The sequence below is a fragment of the Dendrobates tinctorius genome, unplaced genomic scaffold (assembly GCF_039654945.1).
Source record: "Dendrobates tinctorius isolate UK_male_01 unplaced genomic scaffold, ASM3965494v1 ptg000250l, whole genome shotgun sequence".
NCBI lineage: Eukaryota > Metazoa > Chordata > Amphibia > Anura > Dendrobatidae > Dendrobates > Dendrobates tinctorius.
The window spans coordinates 28233668-28258112 of NW_027361917.1; the positions used below are offsets into that span (position 1 = coordinate 28233668).

Consider the following 24445-nt stretch of genomic DNA (forward strand, 5'->3'; position numbering starts at 1 on the left):
GGCCACAAACAGGAAGTTGATATCACCAACCATTCCCATTTTATTAAGGTTTATCCATATAAATGGCTCACCCTGTATTTCTAAAGGTGCTATTGACATGAAATTCTCAACAGATGTCAGAAACAACCAATCCAATCCACACAGGCAAGGAAATCAAACCACAGATGTCCATAAATTAAAGGGATTGTCCAGTCCAAATCGAAAAGTCTGCCATCACTCTGTGTGACGGAAGACTTATAAATCCCCCCCAGGGCACGCACTGTGAGCTGCGGGGATTCACCTGTTTCGGAACCAAGACTGGAGGGTATGTATGAGTTATACATACTCATGGCCAAAGCACACACGTGTATGGAGCAAGGCCATATCTACTGGCTGGGCTTTGGCCGGGAGTTTGTATAATGATGAAGATGAAACGAGGCTGGACATTTCAGTAAGATACCGATCCCGAACACACAGCGAAGGAAACTCTCAACTGGTTTCAGAGAAAGATAATAAAGCTGCTAGAATGGTCCAGCCAATCACCTGACCTCAAACAACAGAAAATTTATGAAAGGAACTAATGCTCAGTCCATAGAAGGAGCCCACGTAGCTTTCATAATGTGAGGAGTGTTTGTGTGGAAGAATGGGTCAAAATCAAACCTAAGCAATGCATGCGACTAGTTTCTCAATACTGAAGGCATTTTGAAGCCGGCATCTTGAAGCCGTCATCATCAACAAAGGCTTATGTACGAATTATTAAATAAATTTCAGGAAGCATGCTCAATACTTTTTCTCTGTGTCATTTCTCATTGTTACACATAACCTAACTTATGGACATCTGTCATTTGATTTCTTTGTCTGTGTGGATTGGATGGGTTGTTACGACATATGGGGAGAAATTAATGTCAATAGCACCTTAAAAAATTTGTCACGTGTTCACCGGTCCTATCTATCTATACAGCAATTCTTTTCTTTGAATATCATTCATATTTTTTACCAATAGAACAAGGTTGTCAACTTTGACCTGTAAAACATTGGCAAAGTACAGCGCAAATTTTTAGACCTGTGTACAAAAATGCAGCAAAGTAAACATTCTTTAAAAAATAGAAGTCTTAATTTATATTGGTCAGTGAACCAAACACATAGTGAATAGCCCAAAAAATTATCTAAATCAAATCAATATTTGGTGTGACCAACCTTTGCCTTCACAACAACATAAATTCTTCTAGACAGACTTGTACACAGTTTTTCAAGAAATTTGGCAGGGAAGTTGCACCAAACATCTAAATCAGGGATTTTGCAAGATTAACAGTCAGGTGTATGAGTAACCAATTACACCAAACAGGTGATAATGATCATTATTTTCATATGAAGGTTTAAACATAGTCATTAACTGATAAAGATGCGTAGGGGGATTAAAGCAGCCAAACTCTCCTACAAAGGTGAGGTTGCTGAAGACGTTTAATGTCTTGTGTTATACACAATGGTAAGAACAATCACAGCAACAAGACCAAGGTAGTTATAGTGCATCAACAAGATCTCTCCCAGGAAAGGATTTCAGAGCAGACTGAGGTTTCAGGATGTGCTGTTCGAGCCCTTTTTGAAGAAGCAACAAGAAATGAACTGCACATGCAGTATTCAGTCAAGGAAACTTAGTGCAGCAGCTGAATGTATACATAGATATATATGTGCACATTTTAACATTTTAACTCAAGGCAAATGATTTAATATATAACGCACAAACATAGCAAACACATGTACACCAGCATATTTCCATTTAGTTTACCAGTTTGCTACATTTATTTGTAAAAAAAATTTTAAAAAAATAATTGTTTTAATTGTTTTTAATTGTTTTAATTGTTTTCATTATTTTTAGTAACGTTATCAGGAAAAATTACTCCTACTTTTATTTTTTCAGCTTTTTTCACCACTAATGTACTGGTATGCAGAGATTTATCTCTATGTGCAAGTACATTATGCTTCTACAGATGATGCCTTCTCAGCTAGACATCCTGAGTTTGAATCCCATGTAAGGCACGAAAGAAGCCTTCTAGGCTAGAGGTCCTGAGTTTGAATCCCAGATAAATTAAAGCTCCTAGAGAGCACATTCAAATGCCTGGGAGTGGCCGTGTCTTCATAGGGAGAAACAATCAGGTGGCTGCTTCTCCCAATCTACATCACACAGGATGCGTACTGGGATTTGTACACGCAGTATGCCAAACCTTGCTTTTATTGAGCCATTAATTTAATATGGGTATTGAGATCCAAAGTGACTTTTCCTCTTGGTATACTCTCTTACTTGAAAAATTAGTAGGAAATCCAGCAGTCTGTCAGCAAAGCCTCATGTATACAAGGTGACCCATGCGAATAAAATCCCAATTATTCAACAGTTCCAGTACTTTGTCAACATGGGTGACGAACTGTAGAAATCTGATTGAGATGACTCACATCTAAACAATATTTTTTTTTATATAGTTTTTTTGTTCTTCAATTAAAAAGTCATCTTCCGTTGAAATAGTTATCATCTGAAGGCCTGGTTATATCACACACATTTACTTTGTGCTTTCTTGGTCCTATTGTTAAGTCATTCAATATATTCTTCAGTGGCTTTCGCAAACAAAAAACAATTATGGGGCCAACTCTAGCTTGTGAGCCATCAGGTAAAAAGAACCAAACCACACTGTCAACTAAATTGGAAAACGGGATAGATGTATTTGATGGAAATAATGTACGAGCCCGGTAAAAAAAAAAAAAAATACATTTTCTATAAAGCTCGACTAAATGAGAAGTGTGAAACAATATTTCAAAACCCTTTTGAAAAGTTTCTGATCTTCGCTGCTTCACACAATCTACTGAAATTAAATTACTCTACTCTGAGAGAGGCCGATTTTCACAGAACTGGCAGGGGAATAACGTGACCCAGACTGGGCAGCGAGCACTCAAGAGTCGGGACAATATATTGTATCAGCCAGCAAAGTCATAATGCTCTCCAGTCTAATGATAGCTAATGGTAGCCTATTTTCTTCAGCGCCTTTATGTCTTGGAGGCTGGAAATAGGGCGCTTTATGTGATGGCACATTGCTGTAAGCGTATTTCTCAATTACATATCCATAGCACGTTCATGAATATAGTGCGGATTCCTCTGCCGCCCCGATTCTTCCAGAAGACTTATCACAGAAAGATAAAAGCAGATTATGGAGGAAGAAAAATCACAGATTTATACAAGTCTTTATGCCCTCAGCAACATGGCAAGAAGAAGGACTATTGTTTGTGGTGCCAAGTGTAGATACCTGGAATCACTTTTCCATGCTGTGCAAGCGTTTGACTAATGCTGCACGTATCTGTGACTCTTATCTATTCCGCTCAACCTCCTTTCTTCGGTAAGGACCCCGCTAGTGAGGCAGACATTCATTTATTTTGTGAGTTTCCAATAATTTAAATGCACACTTTTACAGCCAAATCACCTTGCATAAAAACCTCTCATCTCAACAATTTAGGAAATTACCGTAAGTAAAACTACAGGTCAATGGTGATATATCCAGGTTCCTCCGTCATGTTCCACCATGTCTTGATAGCTGTCAATCCCATAACCCAACCTACATTTATGACTTACTTGTAAAGTCTGGATATCGTCCAGAACTGATGTACAAATGACCTGATGTTTGTGAACCAGAGTGAGATTTGGAACAAAATGGTTGAATTGTTGCACAGCCGGGTAGAAAGCTATCTCTTCATTGGCTCTGCTAACCAGGTATGTCTGTCATTATGTTGTGAAGGGTACGGAGTACAGACTGGAAATCATATCCAGGTAAAAAAAAACAAAAAAAAACTGCACGTTACCATTCATTACAAGTCTTGAAAAGGTCCTACTAACTTTTGACCAGGAGGAAATTGTGTCTGCACTAGTAATGAGTGAGTATACTCGTTGCTCGGGTTTCCCCGAGTATGTTCGGATGGTCTCTGAGTATTTTGGCGTGCTCGGAGATTTAGCTTCTGTCACCTCAGCTGCATGATTTATGGCTACTGGACAGCCTGAATACATGTGGGAATTCCCTAACAAATAGGCAATACTCACACGTATTCAGCCTGTCCAGCAGCCATAAATCATACAGCTGCATCGACAGAAACTAAATCTCCGAACACGCCAAAATACTCGGAGACCACCCGAACATGCTTGGGGAAACTCGAGCAATGCGTATACTCGCTCATCACTAGTCTGCACTTGTTCTTCTAACGTAAAATACTATTTTTGCAAAAGAAAATACGCTCCACCTAATGCTCATTATTTCATATATGGGACATAAGGCATGTGCCAATAATAGTGGTAAAGGCCCAGCGCAGCGTCATTAACGTGAACGCATTCCTCCATGTGGGTAAGAGATTTTCACATGTAATAATTAACCTCATGATATTGTCTACAGTATATGTCTATGTAATGTCCAAAATTAACAAGAAAAAGTGAAAGTCCAGCATTTGGAACAATTGAAAACATTACAGTATACTTTACACACAAATATTCAGCTACGGGTAGAAAGAAGGCAACATTGCAGTAGAAGCGGAAGCTTCATTCAAATATTTATTGCGAAGGTTCCAGCATGCATTGACTTTAATTTCTATGGGATTTCATCTATGATACCAGCAATCTAACAGAAGCCTTAGTATATACAGCTATGGCCCAGGTCACATCACATTTTGGCCCTACTTTTCTTAAGTACACTGTAAAAGCTCCCAATGCATACTCTAAACATGACGATAGGGCTCTAGTGCCAAAAAACAAGAGTCCTTTTAGGCACTGTCTGACTGGTATAGGTCAGTGTACAGAAAAGAATACAAAATATCCTCCCTCCAGCACTAGAGATGAGCAAACCCAAACTGTAAAGTTTGAGGCTCAAACCGGACACCTAGTTTCCGATGCAGAACTCCAAACACGGACTTCTGCAGAAAGAGAGCGAGAGATTGAGATTTTTTCCAGCTCCAAAGTTCGGGTCCCCATTGATTTCTATGGTTTTCAGGTTCACGTTCAGGCACCTAGACTGAACTTTGGACTAAAGAGTGGACAAACACGATGAACCCAAACATCCACTGTCCCACTCACCAAATACTCAATGTGTGCACGTGGCCTTGTGTTTATTTTTATTTACATGCGTTTTTAGCACGTGTTTGACGCTGCGTTTTTTGTCTCTTGTTGTTATGTCACGCTGCTTTGTTTTTTCATATTTCCTGGTATTTGGCTTTGAAAGAACTTTATTAAAACATTCATGTGAGGATTACATGTGTTTTTGATGTGTTTCCGCTGCAGAAACACACTAAAAACATATGTGTGTTTTTTACCTGCAAATTTTCCTCATCTAGGACAGAGTTCTATAAATCCCATCCATTTTGCTGGAACTGTACGACACTGCGTTTTTGACGCAGCAAAAATACGCAGTTTCAAAAACTCATCGTGGGCACACAGGCTTAGGGTGCGTGAAACGTTATGTATTTGCCGCAAACATTCCTGCATCAAAAATGTGTCTCTTGGCAGTAAATTGATGCTCTAAAAACAGGTGCATGTTATGCATTCTTATAGCGTGTTTTACCACAATCATTAAAATGGGTGAAAAATGCAGCAAAATAGCTGACAGGTAAAAATTTACATTGTGTGCATGAGATATCAGAGTTCTCTTTCACTTGGCTGGGACAGTAAAATGCTACGTGTTTCATGGCAAAATTGGGCAGAGGAAAAAATCATGGCAAAAACGCGACATGTGAACATACCCTGAGACAATTGTCATAGCCTCCACTTATATATCGGGAAAATTACCCAGCATATACACTAGACCAAGCCCAAACTTCAAGTATAAATCTCCAATTTTGGCTATAAAGTTGTCTTCTTACGGACCCACAGGTTCCATTTCTGCACCTAGACCCTGTACCTATTGGAAGACTTTGATACCCGATGACACCGTGGTGGCCTAATCTGTCTCTATATACGACCATCAGATATTTCAAAGAAAGACGTATTGGATTAGTGGGGAAATACCACTCTCTAACACAGTCTATCTCCATTGCGTGAAGGTGACCTTCTCTCTTTGGAGGCAGGTAAGATGACATAGACGCCATGTGCCAATAATTTGCTTTAAACTAGTTGACCAACTACATATTAAAAAAGAGCAGACAGGTTAGAATATTATAATCCCGGCTGCTCCGGATCCAATGCTTTCGAGCTCTGGCATGGGACCAGGAAGCCTCCGACCCGGGTCAATGGAGGATCGGCAAGGTGAGTAAGACTTTCTTTTTTTATTTTATAAAATTATTGGCTCTTTTCAGATTATTTTAATGGCTGGGAAAAAAAACTTTAATTGTTCTGACAGTAATATAATATTAATGATGTCAGTTTTATAAGCGAGTTACTATGTGACTGGTTCGTAATGTTTACAGCACATGCAATCCATTTTAATTATTTCAATAAATAAGTAATATAAATTTACTGCTAGTATTTTTTTTTATTCACATTAAAAAATTATTATGAAATGTATCAGGCTTGAAATATGCATGAAGGAGAAGTCATTAAAACAGGAAAAACACTGCTTTCTACAAGCGCATAATACCACCAGGTATTTTAATTTCCACTGACAACAGTATGGCTGTGTGACTGGCAGGTGTAACCAATACGCTACAGTCTACCCGGGCTCCCTGGATAAGAATACATTAGGATGTTCTGACAGGGTAATACATATGTACACAAGGCAGCCATTGGGGACCACCGATGCCACTGACCACTGATTAAGCAGCTCAACATAGTCGAGGATGGACTATAAATGTAATAAATGAAGTTGTTCCAGCAGAAATATGCACATGCGGAGGTTGCGGACGTTTCTGCCAGACAGCACACTTATTAAAATGCAGTGTGTTTCTGTCTCAGAATACTATTTCATGCTGCAGGGCTTCGGGGAGACATATCCTAGAATTTTACGAGTTTTTATGAGACTAACATTTCTTCAACAGTGACAAAGCACCAGGAATACTTACAGGTAGCCGAACGGACAGTGTTTGTCGCAGACCACGGGCTTGCACTTTTTGGGTCTTGGTCGGCACTGGCAGATCTCACAGTTGTGGAAGTGAGTCTGAAATCCATAGGGACAGTCCAGGGAACAACCGGATATAAGTCCAGTGCAAAGTTCTTCTCCTATAGGAGAGACACAGAATACACTCAAGTTATAATAAAGCGAAAAGAAGTAACAGCCATGAGTTTTGTTTTCTTATCTGCCAGCGGTAATTCATAATCAATGAAAACAAACTAATTTAGTATTTCATCAAGTCTGAGAGAAATAAATCCACTGTTGTAACAGAGGTCAAGAATATATCTTATTTGGAACAGGCTAGACATTGACACCTGATATCAGTGGTATAAGTGGTGCCAAGGTATTAATCTCACCCAGACTCTGGGACCTGAGCTGCCATGCCTCTTCTAGGTGGTTATTAGATGCATGGTATGGCCTTACTTAAAGAGTTTCTGTAGAACTTATGTGCTTTGGGTCATTGTCTTGCTACATAGCCCATATTTTCTCGAGATTCAGTTTATGAACATATGTCCTGAAATTTTCTTTTAGAGCTCTGTGGTATAATTCAAAATTCACTGTTCCATCAAGAATTGGAAAGTCAACCTGCCCCAAATTCAGGAAAACAGACCAAACCCATGATACTACCACTGCCGTGTTTCACAGATCATAGTAGGTTTTAGGCAGTCATTTGTTTTTCTCCAAACATAATGCACCTGTGCCGCTAGTCACTACTTATGGACAAGCCACGAGGCTGGGTAATCAAATGATCTGAGATCAGAAGCTACAAGGGTACATCATAGTCACAGGGGTGATACAAAAGAATAGTCAGGTCACGGTCCAGGGGTCAAAATATCAGGAATATAGCGGATCAAGAAAAGGGTCAAAGCAAATGGATGGTCGGAGCACGGTCCTAGGACAGGCAGCAGTAGATAAGAAAACTGAGCACAATGAAACAAGGCAAACATACACCAGTGAGCAAGAAGCAACAATTGGCACTAGTCTGAGAGCTGGCTAAATAGCCAGGTAATTATCCGGACAGGAGACACATGGATGAAGCTCAGGCAACACCCTAACTCTAATTGGACGGCTAAACTGTCATTCAAGACCCTGGGCAGCTGAGCTGTCCATCAAATACTGACAGCTCAGCATGCTCCTTCTCTAGATTGCACGGCAGACAGTAATTCATTGCATCTAGACACACAAAAAGGTGGAATCATGACAGCTTCTCATTTAAACCAATAAGCTCTATTTTGGTCTCATCCTTCCATAAAATATTGTTCCAATGGCCTTCTTGCTTATTCAGGTGAATTTTAGAAAACTGTAGATGGGTAACAATGTTCTTTTTGGAGAACATTGGCTTTCTACCTGCGATCATGCTTTGCACACCATAGTTGTTCAGTATCCTCCTGATGGTGAACTCATGATGAAGGCCTTTAGTTGCTTAGAAGTTACTTTGGGTTCCTTTGTACCATTTAACCAACTGTACACAATCTGACTGTGGATTGTTGGAATACAAACTCTTAGGGATGGTTTGGTTTTGAGATGGATGGTAACTTTTTATAGCCTAGAAGCATCAACAACTTTTCTTCTGAGGTTCTTAGAAATCTTTGTTTCTTCCACAAACATGCATTATGAAAATCAGACTATGACTGTTTTCTTTTCCTTAAATATAAAGAGGTCACCAATTCAAAACTGATTGTAATCCCAATGATTAAAAACACATGATTCTAATTTCACCTTCAAATTATCTGCCAATCTTAAAAGTTCACATACCGCACTTTTGCCACACACAGACATGTGACAATGGATCATTTTCATAATTTAAGAAATTACAAACTCTAATATTTTTGCCTCATCTTTTTATTTGCTTCTCTTTATATTCTTTTAGGACTGCAATCTGATTTTGATTAGGTCAAATTAATGCAGAAATAAGGAAAATTCTGGAGGGTCCAAAAATTTTCAAGCACCACTTTAGTCCCTAAGATCTCATATTATGGACCAAATTAAAGTCAGGCTCTCCAGAAAAAATTGTCTGTTTCGACAATTGTAACTAACTCTTCGTATATTTACACACAATAATATGGGAGAAGTTGGACATTTTTCACAAAGTTTTTTATCTCATATTTAACAGAATTATTTATATGAGAAGACATCTATTTGACCTTCTTTTAATTTTCTGCCATGCTCCAAAATGTTTAGCCTGCTATACTGACGAGTCATGGTGTCTGCAAGATAAAGCTCTTGTCATACACATGGAGAAGCAAAAAGTTGCCAGGAGACGCTTGACAGTAAGCTGAACTGCTGACCTTGTACTGATGTTCCGTCATTTCTCATTTCTCTATTCAGCTATTTCATCAAGTACACAGTCCTGAATTTAGTGATTTGGCAAAATACATCCAAAACAATGAATGGAGTGTTCTTCAAAGTGCTTAGCAGAAATGTATTACTTTCTGTCAAATAAAACAGTAACACAAAGGAGAAAAATTGCATTTATTTACTAAGGCAAAATGGTAACTCGGTGCTTACCTTTAACCAAAGCCCTACATGACCAGTGTTAGCTCTAGGCAGACACTGACATAACAAGGAAGGAACCCAACGATATTGCGAAAGGATCACTATACGGAAAATTCTATCATCATTCTAATAACATTAGTTTAAGTCCGCCATTCACATGATTGACAATACACAAAGGGCATAACCCCTCTGTACTCTTAGAACCAAGCAGGGTATCCCTAAGACTACAGAATGAGTACTTCCCGACACCTCGGCCTGGTGAGCCCAAGCTTCAAAGCTTGAGAAGATGGTGTGTGGCCAGGCTGACCATTTCCTATTTACTGTAGGAGGAAGGGGTTGGAAGAAACACAGTATTTAATATGCAAGATTCTCCCCCTAATTAGACAATGGTCCAGTTACAGACTTGTGATTTCTATCTAGGCGTCCTGGAAACTTGAGCCTGGGACCAGGCATATAAAAGATGGGTTACACAATGGGAATGTGTTTGCATGGGGGGGTCTGATTCAGCTGGATGTGAACCATAAACCCCTTTTCCCTCCCTCAAGAAAACAGAATAACTTCAAATGTTTAGTGATTTCTGTTATTTCTTCATTTTAAATTTATAACGGTTTTGTTTAATTTTGGCTCTTATTTTTCTCTTTTGAAACCTTTTCTTGTAAGCACTGTATTTTTTCTATATTAAAGCTTAAAACTTTAATAAGTTTGGTCTCTGTATGCAAAGAATCCATAGCCTTTCAGAGAGAGTGTGTATACCTGACGTTGAGTGACAGTCACAGCCCATGTCACGTGCTGAGAAGTGAGCATGTGAGAAACACTAAGCCACAATATTGGCTGTAACTAAGGACCAGAATAAACAATGCAACTTTTTATGCAGAGGCAATGGTACAATGTTCTGTGGACATGTTCTGTAAACTTTAAAGATGACCTAAAAGCTCTCCTGACATGTATGTTTTATTCCATACTTGTACTTGCCTTATTTTAATAGTTCCGGATCACCTTGTCTTATGGATGTGTTGCGTCGTTCCTCTGTTATTGCAAAATAAAGAAATGTAACTTGATAACAGGGTGTTTCCAATTCGGGGTGCGCCCCGGCACGCTCTTAAATTATCTAATTAGGGCTGACAATGCCTGACTTTGTAGGAAAACGCCCCTTTGACAAGGGAAATAGTAACACCTTGCTGTCTATTTAATATAGTTCCAGGAAGAGTAAGAGATATACTGCACAATGAGTTCTAAAAAACTCCGCTCCTACTGTTATTTAATGGGAGATGCATACATGGGCTAAAATAGACAGGATTTTTTTTTTAAAGAAGAGAACGTAGGAAAGGGAGACAAGAAGGCTCAGCCAGATTTCTCCTTTACTACCACTGCAAATAGACAACAAGTAATGTCTCTTGCTATCTTGACCCAACGATTAGGACCAGCCATCTTGTCACCTCTCTCATACTGCGAAGCCCCTCATACACATTAGAGAGTTGTTGACTAAATAATGATGCGGTCAATCCTTCGGGATCAGAAGGATTGACAGTCAAAAAGTCAGAAATGCTGGATCCTTAAGGGCCCTGTCACACATAGCGACTCACCAGCAATCCCGACAACGATATCAACATGTCAGGATCGCTGGTAAGTCGCTATGTGATCGCTGGTGAGCTGTCAAACAGACAGCTTCACCAGCGATCAGCACAGCGACGCCGAACGCGCGGCATCCCTGTGTACATTAGTTACCAGCACGCTGATGCAGGGAGCTGGTAACTAAGGTACACATTGGGTATCTAAGGGACGCACGTGTACCTTAGTTACCAGCTCCCTGCATCAGCGCACTGGTAGCTAACGTACACATCGGGTATCTAAGGGATGTGTACGTTAGTTACCAGCTGATCGCTGGTTTCCCGCCTGTCACACGCAGCGATGCGTGCTGGCCAGCGGGAGACCAGCGACCAAAAAAATGTCCAGGGCTTTCCTACAGCGATCAGCGATACCGGCAGGGGGGCCGGTCGCTGATCGCTGTCACACACAGCGATCTCGCTGGTGAGATCGCTGTTGTGTCACAAAACTTGTGACTCAGCTATGTGTGACGGGGCGCTAACTTCCCTCATACACATTAGATGGTCAGCCAACCCCATCATTATTGACAGGTTCAACCAATATTAGTCTAATATGTTTGGTGGCTTCAAGAACTGGACGAGCCTGTTAATTCACACTGCGAGTACTTATTTGTAACAAAAATGCCAAACTTTATGTTAAACTATAGGTTATTTTGCAAACTTTGAGTGCTAAATATGTATAATTTTGGAAATGTGACAGATGATGAAATGGCTATAGAAATTGTGGTTATCTGTAGAACTATAACACATGACTTATGAATAATGTAATGGTACGTGACAAAATCCAGTGATGTCACTGCTGTGTAAAAGAGAAAGGTTCTGACACAAGACGCTGCGCTCTGTGCTGGGAAGCGTTAAATAGCTTTACAACAGCTAGGACAGCAGTTTCACATGCTCTACAAGAGACGCTTTAGGACACTGGTAACAGACTCATCATTTTAAGCAATGAATATCCTGATAATGGAATCAGGGAGCTAAAGGCAAGAGCACAATTTCCTGCATGCTGTACTAAGATGAAAGCTTGGGAGGTATAATTGGTAATGATTAAAGGATTACTCTATTTATGATATGCAAGCAGAAATGGAGGGAGTCCCTTGAAACTAGGTCTCATTTACGATACATTTGTGCTTAATTAAAGGTAGTTTTACATGGCACTATCCTAAATGTGCACATCAAAAACACCGTACAGGTATTTCTACAAACCTCAATAATGGCTTGCATCGCTTTAACAAGCTGCAACATATACTACCGGTGAGATCACCTAATACTTCCCAATTTCACGTTCCCAGAAAATCACAGAAAGAAACAATTAACCTCTGCAGAGAGGGGTCCCATCCTAGTGGCTATGTTAATTTGACCACAGTGAGAGGCACTTAACTGCTGGGCATGAAAGCCCACTGATTGCATATAATGTTTTCAAGGATGATAGCACCCTGCTGGACGCAGTCACAATCAGTGATATATTTGTACTCTGCTCTGCTCCGTCTAATGAGAACAGACCCCTGCTGGGTCAGAAAGGTACAGGTGTTTATGCATGCCTGCCACCGCCGCGTCTTACAAGGTCATATTGATCCCTCAGGTTTCCAATCACAGAGATGCAATGCTGGTGAGTCTACAAGAGAGACCCTCATTCAAAGTAATTTACCTGCATCAAATGTATTCCTCAATTAAGAGTCACTCAGGTATTCTTCCACATTAATCTCTGGCCGGACTGCTGAACCTCTTAGTGCTGGTGACGGATGATGTGTCAACGCCATGAAATCTTGTTTCTGCCTACTAATTTATCAGACTGACCCTCTGTGAGCTAGATTTAAAGAGGACGTAAACGTACAGTGAGATACCAAACATCACCAGTGCCAATAAACCTAGGTGGTGAATTTGTGATACAAGTTCTTTATACGTAGCTTGAAACATGAAGAAATTGGAAACTAAAAATGAGATCTTCATTCAGCTTCAGAGTAATGTCTGGATAAAATTACCCAAGAGGTTTAGGGCTTCTATCGTAAAACACCATTTTAGGATCTGGGGGTTTGTGCTTCCTTCGCTCTTTAGGGCATGATTACGTATTCCGAAATTTAGACTATGTTTTATTAGTTTGCAAGAAGTACCATGAGCTTCCTGCTCCAATAAAAATTCCAGTTTTTGTTTTTTCATTAACTTCCATTTTGAACAGAACCTACGGAAGTGCAACACGCACTTCTGTAGGTGCTATAAGAACCATCCAACAACTGGACATTTACTGCATCAATGGAATGACAATCTTTAAAGATAATATGAGAACAAATCTTCATGATATCTGCAAATAATGTCTGTTAAAATATGATCTGTCAGATTAACTCTTTTATTCTGCCATTGTAGGCTGAAACTATACGCGAATGTGCCCGATTAGTTGTCACTTCATGAAGTCTCAGGCTGTGTGACCACGTTGCGTTTTTTAAGCATTTCCGTGGCGCTTTTAGACGCGCGTTTCTGCCGCGGAAACGCTTAAGAAAAGCATCCCATGTAATCATAATTGAATCCGCACATGTGCTAATGGTGCGTTTTTTTCCGCTGCAGAAACGGAAAAAAACGCAGCATGTTCCTTAATTTTGTGGAAACGCATGTGTTTCCACATACATACAATTGTATTGCAAAAACGCATGCTAAAACGCTTACAAAAGCGCTTCATAAAACGCATGCGTTTTCCCGGGAAGAGGGTGTCCGTTTCTGCTCAGTAATATTCTGCATCAAAAAAGCAACGTGGGCACATAGCTTCAATCTGACGTTTTACTTACTATCTCTCTAATCTGTCAGTTAATCTGCCAATCCTTGGACAACTGATTGGCCACATTCCATTCTATACTAATCTATGATTTGCTGGAAGGTAGAACTTTAGCACCTGGACAATCTGACTCCATGAAAGCAAGTAGAGCACCATTGCTAAATGCCTTTATCCTCTACAATGTTTCAATAAACTACAAGCTTAGTTTTTATTATTAAAAAACAAAAATGGACCACAAGACCCATAAAAATGGACAGTACGGTGGCTAGCACTGTAACCTTGAAGACTGGGTTCAAATCCCACCAAGTACAATATTTGCAAGGAGTTTGTATGTTCTCCCCATAGTTGTATGGGTTTATTGTAGGTATTCCGGTTTTCTCCAACAAAGCAACAGTGCTAACCACCAAGCCACTGAGCTGCCCGTGACAATAAGTCATAAGGACATTAAATATAATACCCTCCAAATGCCATATAGAAGAACCACATGACCCACACTGCCCAGTAGCCAGACTTGTGTTTCGCATATTGCTTCATCAGGGGATTAATTTTGGCATCTTATTAATGGTGCCTTCAATTACATACATGAAGTAAAATGCAAAAAACTGTTGGTTTTAATGAAACTATTAATTTCACAGTATTTCTTATTTTGAGAATTAAAAATAAAACAGTATCTTAACTGTACTTTCTTTCAAAAAGTCCGCTATTTGTGCTCCAAAGGCAGCTACCACTGTCATTCATACCATCGCTGTCAGCCATATTGGTCCTAATGGTGCTAAAATCTTAGGCACTCAGAGTGGCTGCCAGTCCTGATGAGAGGAATAGCTCCTTCCCAGCCATCTTACTATGCAGAAAGAAGACTGTACTCTTGACCTACAGCAGGCCAATATAAGTTGATATACTACAAAGAGAAGGTGTAGGTGTAAAGCAAGTGTAATAGAGTGCACAAACTCACCCAACAGAATCCACAGGTTTTTTTTTCCATGGGAGCCATTGGGCGATAAATGCCACTGGATTGCATCAGTCAGAAGCCATATAAGTGTAATGTGAACAGGATTTAGGACTGCGGTTTTTACAGACAAAGGCAACTGTTAAATTCAGTTTCCTGGGGTGCACACCCTGGATAGTTTTTGATCTACTCTCAAGAAATACACTTTATTAAAAGAAGTATGACAGAAATGGCAACGTGTAAACGTGTAGTCAGCGACTATTAGAAATCCAGCGAATATCCCATGTACAGCAACAGAAAGTTAACAGCCTCTGAATAGGAAAGGTAATATTTTCATTCTTTGTTATTTAGTTCTGCCTGAAAAGCGTCATGCTCCGTAATAAAGGAAAACTGCAAGTGAAATGTTGTGAATAGTAATAATAACTTAATGGATTGAGAAAAAAATTAGACTGAAACAATCAAGGGACATTTTACTGTGTAATGGGTTTCCTTGTTCTCCTCTGCGTGCTGCCATACGAAGGCTCGTCGTGCCGTTCTCTACTGTCTGTCATGTCCCATGAAGCCTTTTATAGGCCTGTCTGTGACAAGGACCATTTCATTGTAGCGTGAGGAGGTGTTTTGACTTTATATGAAAACCTTTTCTCTTTACTGTCACAAATCATCAACCGGGCTCAAGTCAATGAGTCGTGGAATTGTAAACTCAATGAAGCCATCGTCCTTCCCCGCTGTGATTTTATTTATATGTGTATGTTTTAACATGGCATTAAAGTTTATATAACAAAAGATCCACAAACTGTCACTACTTCCCTTTCCTGCAAATAAATTTACGCCTTGGCTGTACCCACGTAACTATACATTTGTAAGGACAGTAAATGCCAAGTTAAAAGGAATCTGTCAGGCGACTGATGCTGCCCAAACCGCGGGCAGCATGAATCGCAGCCTGGCTGCACGATTACAATCAGGAGTACTATTCTCTGAAATGCTGCAACATTTCCGTGAGAATATACCGTACTTTAAAAATGTGACATATGGCCATAGCCAGAGATAAGACTAATTCAGGGCCGCCCCTGGCCGGCTCTTCCCAGCGCCTCTGCGGGTGATTGACAGGTCTCTCCTTCATGCGTACACTCACCTGCAATGGTGTTGGGAACAGATCTTCAAAGTGTAATTTCTCAGACATGCCACAGCATTTCCAGGAATATTATACCTGGCTGCAATGGTGCAGCCGGACTGTGATTCATTCTGCCCGAGGTTTGGACAGCATGAATCGCCTGAAACGTTACTTTCAGCACTTTAGTATCAAGACGTTCCAAGTAAATCTTACGTGCCTGATCATTTAATGTCATCTACAGAAGAGGGAAGAAGAAGAATCTTTTTTCCCATTTTTACGTTTTTCATTTTCTTCAACTACATCATCATTCAAGGGGACAATACTTAAAACAAGCCTACCGTATATTTTCATCAGAATTTTCAGAATAAGCCATTCTATATGTGCACATATTCTAATTACCTTATTGCAATGTTATCTCCATGGCATATTTCTCAGCAGTTTTTCGCCTCTGAAAACTCCATATCTAAAAGTTACTTTTTCCTGCTAGGAAAGCGGTGTTCGGCAGCACTTAGGAGCACTGCACCCTCATAACTAGAGATGAGCGAATTTGCCTTTTTTAGGGTCGAGTCGGGTTTCATAAAACCCGACTTTCTCAAAAGTCGAGTTGAACGAAATCGGCCGACAATAGGGAAAAGTCGGGAAAAGTCGTGAAACACGAAACCCAATGCAAGTCAATGGAGAGAAAAGTCGGCAATGAGTGGAGGACTGTAAACACACCTGGCATGAATTTTAACCCTAGAGGCGGCGAAATCTCTCTCTCTCTCTTCTCTCTTTCCCTCTCTCTCGCTCTCCCACTTCCACTCCAGCTACGCTCCCGCTACGCTACGCTCCGCTTCTCTCATTGACTGAAAAAAGTCACGTGCAAGCATTCGGCGAAACCTGACTTTGGCGCTTGGGTCACCGACTGCATGGCCAACTTCACACTGTGGTCGGGTTTTGTTTCATGAAACCCGACTTTGGCGAAAGTCAGCGACTTTTGAATCTGACCGACTTGTTTCGCTCAACTCTAAACATAACTGTTTGACTACGTCACATAACTGAGCAGTCATACAGTGAGTTCTCCCATGCTTTACCACTATCAATATTGTGAACGAACAATCATCTGTTCCTCCATGAGCCAAAGGAATGGACATTCTATCTACAGACATTCCCTCGCTCTGGCGCAACTGCATCAAAGTATTTAGGACATTGTAACTTAATACTGAGAAATATGATTATTGCAGTTCTCAATCATGTTTTGGTATGATATAGACTAATACTTAGAAAATAATGTCAGAAAAACAGTGGATGGCATTCTCCTTCTCACATGCACTCTCATGCTTCGTTCTGTGAAGAGTAATATCTTGGTGAGAATTAATAATTAATGTTGCTTTTCAGTGAATTCAGAGTTTTCAAAGTTCCAAAGCTCTTTGTTCTGCTAACTGTCTAAGACTATCATCCTCTACAATCCAAACCTCCTACTTTCATCTTCAAAGCTCTGCTTATGCTGTACCAGTTCTCTGGAATGCGATACCTCGGGCAGGCAGAATTATTTCCAAAATTTACAAAACATTTTTTTTTCAGCTAGCGTCTCACACTCCTTAATCTACCTATCTCACCTTCCTACCCCTTTTCTAGATTATTGTTCCCTTCACACTTTGCAGTAACCACCACAATTCATGCACATCATATCTGATCACACACTGACTGATTGTTGACTCACTCATGCATCACTCCTATTTCTTTACAAACTGCAAAGATCCTGATTATTTTACAACCCTGAAATGTATAATTGGGTTTCTACATGAAACCATGGAATTGCTGAGTAATATGGTGTCACTTTATAAGTACAAAATTTATTCAATATTATTATAACTGTAACTATAAGGTTCTGATCATACAGAAATTGATTTTCTCATGCGAGTGAACCAGGCATATTATTCTAATTTCACTTGTATCAAACTTTGTCAGGGTTTCATCAGAGTGTCACCTTAGTATGATTCGATTCTCTTGCATGAGAGAATCGGATCACAGGTGCAGTGTCATGATTTCTCCGCTGGGTTTCTTGGACTCTCACACACAGTGTAGGATAAACTAAGTGCAACACAAAGGGATGAGGGCAAGGGAACCCAATACTAGGGAAGGGGGTTTGGCGACCCCTTGGCAAATATAACGTCAACCTGTCTGCCTTAAGAGTCCCTATATAGGTTCTGCACCTATCGCCGAGCAGGATACCTAAACTCTGCCTGACCCTGGTTATAAGCATAGGGAAGGACAGAATGAGCACTAGTTAATTCCCACTACCAGTAAAGACAGATGGGATACACAAACAAGGGGGACACTTTGCTTGATTAGACTCAGAGAGAAACACAAACGTCCTCCAATCACCAAAGAGGAAGATAGCTGACTGCTATAGCTCCAAGAATCAACAGGAAAATGAAAATAGAAATATAACTGGCAAATTCCAGCAGCAAGCTGGGAGTTATAAACACCCCGGTCCAGGTGTGTCAACTAGAGCCGATGGAAGGTTGCCACTGGGTCCTAGAGTAAGAAGGAGCAGGAAGAAGTCTGCAATGCAAACTGCTGAGACCTTCTGCAGTCAGATGCAGAGTGACGGTCTGTAGCCTCTGAGACATACGTGACATGGACACAGTGAATGGAAGCTCTGCCGTCCAATCAAGTGCAGGGGAGTGCTGAGCCGTCAGTATTTTGATAGACAGCTCAGTAATCCAATCTAGTGCAGGGGGCAGTGGAACATTGGGTAATTGGATAGAAAGCTCAGCCGTCCAATCTGAGACTGGGAGCTTCCTCCAAGTGTTCCCTGTTCTAAATGATTACCCTGCTTCTTAGCTAAGCTGTCAGTCAACGATCTCTGCCAATCATAGCATTTGCTCAGTGGTGCTTTACCTTGTATTCCTGTTCTCTGTTTGTTGATCTATTGCTGCCTGACCTTGGACCATCCGTTTGCCTAGCCTCTTTGCTTTGTTCTGCTATCTTCCTGGTATTCGGGCTTCAGACCGTTACCTGACTACTCCTTTATCTATTCCCTTTCGCTTACTATGTGCTGACTTGGCATCTGACCCCAGAATGTTTGACTAGCTTGCCTCACAGTTTGTCTGTGAGTAGTGACTAAAGTCACACACAGAAGATGGAGAACTTAATTTGTCCATCTTCTTCCTTCTCTGTGTCCGCGGTAATCGGAACGCCCTCGGTATGTTGCGATTGCTTTCTCATGTCGAATCGAAATCGGCACTGCCCCATAGTGTAACATTGGGCTGAGTGCTATCTGATAAAACATTGCATAGCACTTGGCCGTGTTATACTCTAGTGTGAGCGAGACCTTAACTATTAGCCAGGCTTATGCAGCCCAACACCTAAAGGCTCCACCAGCTGCTTCTCTACATTGCTTACAGTGAACCTACTGACTCAAGTACTTCAACTTCATCTAGAGACTGCAAAAATGCTGCCATATTGACAATTAGTACTAAAAACCTCAGAGATGCAACCAAAAGGAATGATGTCACAGGAAACATTAGAAATGTCTTTGTGACTAATCTAAGCTCCCTGGAGAACATATACAACAATATTTTCTTAGACAAATAGCATCTTATTAGCACCTTACTAATTTGTCTCCTCTATAAACAGGAACATGTGTGCAGGAATGTAAATCCACACTAATTATGTGACTTTTTCATAGCATAAGAAAAAAAATGGAGCTAGCCAGGCTTCCGAGTGTAGTTACAGCTAGCCAGGCTTTCCAGTGTAGTTATTGGGGAAGTTTAACCATTTCAAGGATTGATAGGACTTTCTCATGAATCATTTATGTTGTCGTATGATTTACAGCTGGGCTCACATGCACCGCGGTGTGGTGCTCTCATTCTACTACTAATTATTGTGGTTCTGCGATGACGTTTCTACATTTGAAACACTTTTAACATGTTTTATTTGTGAGATCGGGTGACCAAATAGAGCATCGCCAAACAGCTGCAATTTGTAGTACGACGTGTGGTTTGGCCGCACATGTAAATCCAGCTTAGAGTGGTTCTTTATTTGTATTATTAGTGGGAACCAGTCATGTTGAGAGTGGTCTCTGATCTGCACGCAGGATGATATGGAGCAGGAGGAGCTGATCAGACTGATATACATTTTTGTGGAAAAGTTTCAGGAAACCTTGAAATGTATTCAACAAAATCCCTGGGGTTTGTATGCACAGGAGTCCAGTGGGCGGTCCTACTCAGTGATTGACAGTCTTCCCTGTATAACTGTGCATGCAGAGATAACTGGCAATCACTGAGTAGCTCCGCCCACTTGGCGCCTATACATATAAATACCAGGGGTTTCAATAAATAAAATGCAAATTTTTCTGAATCTTTTCCAACAAACCTATATATAATTCTGCTCGGCTTCTCCTTCTTCATTCCCTGCTGTCCACAGACCGGACTGTATGTACCATGTGACAACTTCCCTTTAAGTTAAATTATTTTATAATGAAAAATGAAACTTTCTAATAAACTTTGTGGCTCAATCCTCACAATTAGGGTGGGGTCTGATAAGTGTAGATTCTCTCACGTAAGTGAATCGGGCCTATTATGCTAATGACACTCCGAACAAATCCTGATCTGACTCTGAGCTGAGTGTCATCTAAGTGTATGGAGCGAGGCCGCGTCCACTAGACGGGTCCCGGCCGGGAGTATGGATAACGCATATGTACCCTCAGGTCCCGGTTCAGTAACTGGCGAATAGTGTATGTAACCAGCGAATCCCCGCAGCGCATAGTGTATGTAACCGGCGAATCCCCGCAGCGCACAGTGTATGTAACCGGCGAATCCCCGCAGCGCATAGTGTATGTAACCGGCGAATCCCCGCAGCACATAGTGTATGTAACCGGCGAATCCCCGTAGCGCAGTGTATGCTGGGGGATTCATAAGTCTGCAGTCACACAGAGTCACTGCAGACTAAGCGATTGGACCGGACCACCCTTTTAAAAGGTGCAAGCACAAGAGTACGATTTCTAGTGTAAGGTACGACACAGCTCATCTTGAATTAGACCAGCTGAGGCATCAGATCCCCATATGTCCCATCTCCGCACATTTTATCAGAGATGGGTGATACTGGTGTGAAACACGAATCATTTTTTCTGCATCCACTTCGATGAATTACAGGCCAATGTTTACAAATTTTAATGTAACAATTGCAAGTATATGACCACACCTGAAAGGAATGTATCAGTAAGTTACCACATTTGATCAATATGGAGTGGTGGAATTGACGTGAGTACACTAACAATTTGGAGTAAGAATGGCCACTTTTGATAAATGTGGACCAGAATGATCTGATGTAGTGATAGCAAACTCAGATTCTGAGATAAATTGCAATCAAGTACTTGTCACGGTCTCCGTGCCTCCTGTCGCGCACCTCACCAGCCCCCCCGTCGCGAGTGCTCATACTCACCCTGCGCCGCAGCCACGCTCCCTCCTGCTCCAGCGACGCCGTCCTCCTCTGACCGGCCCGCGGCCTGTGACGTCATTGCGAGCCCTGCGCATGCGCCATAGGCCGCGGCCGGCTCTCCGCCTGTGATCTTATCTGCCGGCGGTGCCCTCACCCGGTAGCACCGCCGGACTAATGGTGGCACATCTGCGTCTATATCAGGCCGCCGTCCCATAGTGGAGGCGTCTGATCGTTGTTGTTTCTAACATCTTTCTAGGTCCTGTGGTTTGCCTAGCGGCTTCCACTCTATCTTACTGCCTTGTGCTTCCTTACAGTCCTGCTTGTCTGAGCCCGTACCTGCTGTCCTACTCTGGTCCTGCCTGTCTGTGTCCGTACCTGCAGTCCTGTTCCAGTCCAGCCTACCCGTGTCCGTACCTGCTGTCCTACTCCGGTCCTGCCTGTCTGTGTCCGTACCTGCAGTCCTGTTCCAGTCCAGCCTACCTGTGTCCATACCTGCTGTCCAGCCCCGTCATGCCTGTCTGTGTCCGTACCTGCAGTCCTGTTCCAGTCCTGCCTACCCGTGTCTGTGCCTAGTGTCCTACTCCAGACCAGCCTTCCCATGTTAGTCCCTGCACTCCATTCCGACCCCTCTTGGTTCCGGCAGCCGTGGCATTCGAACCCCTGGACCTGCTCCTAACGATCCCTGTATAGGGGTCGGTTCCACCTGGTTGTTTGTCTGGGGTCCCCTCGGTGCCACGGTCCAGAGGGTCCACTGCGGGGAGTCCGCCTTGTCTTGCATAAGGCTAACAGTACTATTAAAGCATAGCTGGAGATTTGTTCTCAAAGACAATCTGTCACCAGAACTTTGCTAACCCATCTGAGAGCAGCATGATAAATGGTAAATAGACCCTGATTCCAGCAGTGTGTCACTTATAAGGCTGCCTGCTGTAGTTTTGCTGTAATCACTGTTTTCTCTGCTGCAGATCTAGCAGTTCTCTGAATGCTGAGCTTTGTTTACCCCGCCCACACCACTAATTGGCAGCTTTCTGTGTTTAATGTACATAGGCAGAAAGCTGCCAATTAGTGGTGGCTGTGTTATACAAAGTTTATGAATATGGAGGACTACATGACATCGGGTTAGCCTCTCGTGATCGCCTCCTGATAAAAGAGTGATATTATTCAAAACTACAGCAAGCAGCTAATTAAGTGACATATGGCTGGAATCGAGGTCTCTCCCACTACATCATGCTGTTCTTAGAGTAGGTAGCAAAAGCTTGGTGACAGATTCTCTTTAAAGATGTAGAAATTGTCGTCATGTAAAGCCCCCGTTACACACTGCGATATCGCTAGCAATATCGCTGTAAAGTCACCGATTTTGTGACGTTGCAGCGATATTGCTAGCGATATCGCTGCATGTGATACTTACCTCCGACCGGCTCCCCCGCTGGTTATCGCTGATCGCGCGAGAAACTCCTGGATCGGGAGGACGCAGGATCGCCTGGTGTGACAGGTAAGTAGCGACCCCCGTCCCCAGCGATGTCGCTGGTGAGATCTGCCTGTGTGGCAGCTCACTAGCGACCATCTAGCGATGCACCAGCGATCCTGACCACGTCATATCGCTGGTCGGGATCGCTGGTGCATCGCTAGGTGTAACGGTACCCTTAGTGTCGTGGCTTCTGCTATTACCTGAGCAGTAAATGCTTTGACAGATCTGCTGTAATACAGATTTAATGAACTCTAATTGAGCCCGTTGACTTCTAATGAGGCGGTCAAGTGTATTTGCTAACAACAATGTGAGCAGAGTATGGCATGATTTTGAATGACAAAGTCATATACACAGAGAAAAGGTGTTTCATCAGAAAATCACAGCCATCCTTCTGACATTTTTAACCCCGATTCTGAGAAATGCAATGATGCGATTACACACGCGTCTGTTAGACCTGGATCACAAACAGAATAGGTCCCCCTATCTCTCTACAGGTCCCATAGCACTCCTGTATAATGCCTCTACTACATCTAAACTTCACATGTTCTTAAGGCCTCATTCAGACGTCACTGATTATTCTCATATACTAACGAGTGAAGCCTAAAATTCCCCACCGGTCAGCAAACTATTCTGCATCACTAAAGCTATGATCATTCTCCATCCAAATCTACCTGCAGACACAAAACCATGGGATAAAGCAGAATGTGAATTGCACTTTTGTAAAGGAGTCTCACTGACTGTGTGATCTCACTTTCTACTGTACTTGTGTTAAGATCTTAACGACTTTCCTCTATGCTCCTTAGGTTACCGTTTCACTTAGCGACGCACCAGCGATCCCGACAATGACACGACCTGGTAGGGATCGCTGGTGCGTCGCTAAATGATCGCTAGTAAGCTGCCAAACAGGCAGATCTCACCAGCGATACAGCAACAATCCAGTGATCAAACACAGTGATGCATGCTGGCCAGCCGGACGTTGACAACGAAAAAATGGCCCAGGACATTCCTGCACGATCAGCGATATCCAGCAGGGGGGCCGGTCGCTGCTGCGTGTCACATGCAGTGAGATCGCTGTTGCGTCACAAAATCGGTGACGCATTAGTAATCTCGCTATGTGAGACGGGGCCTTTACTCTCCCATTACACCCTGTTATCTCATCCCTGGCTGTTATCTTATGCGTTATGTTTCTCACCTTTCCATTCTGCGGTAGATTTTGGATTATAATGTAACCAAGTGAATATTATTAACCAGCAACAGCAGCGGAGGGGATTTCTACAGTACTCTATCACTGGTACATACAACGGAGTATCTACTTGTGGGGGTATCTTCACTATTTAAAGGGGTTTTCCATCACACAGCAGACTTTTGGCGGGCAGGGAGATTCCCAATACTAGCAATATTATAGGATTTCATTCTGCTAGCGGGTTCGAGCAGCTATGTTCTTAGACAAGTGGATAAGAAGCTGCCTGGCACATGAAAATACATGACAACAACTATGGCAAATCGCATACTTGCAATAGCGAGGTTATAGTTTGAAAATGCTAGTAGAGTCCAATCCTGATAGTGAGTTTATTACACACTCTTAGCATTTGGCA

At 41.8% G+C, this 24445-nt stretch overlaps 1 protein-coding gene across 1 annotated transcript in view; it reads right to left on the reverse strand.

Moving 5' to 3' along the window:
• The window catches only part of CRIM1 (cysteine rich transmembrane BMP regulator 1), a 1013901-nt gene that overhangs the window by 169338 nt on the left and 820118 nt on the right, over positions 1–24445 (reverse strand). The window contains exon 9 of the mRNA XM_073557600.1: positions 6991–7147. Coding sequence (XP_073413701.1) covers positions 6991–7147 — 157 coding nt within the window. The remainder of the gene's footprint in view (positions 1–6990; positions 7148–24445) is intronic.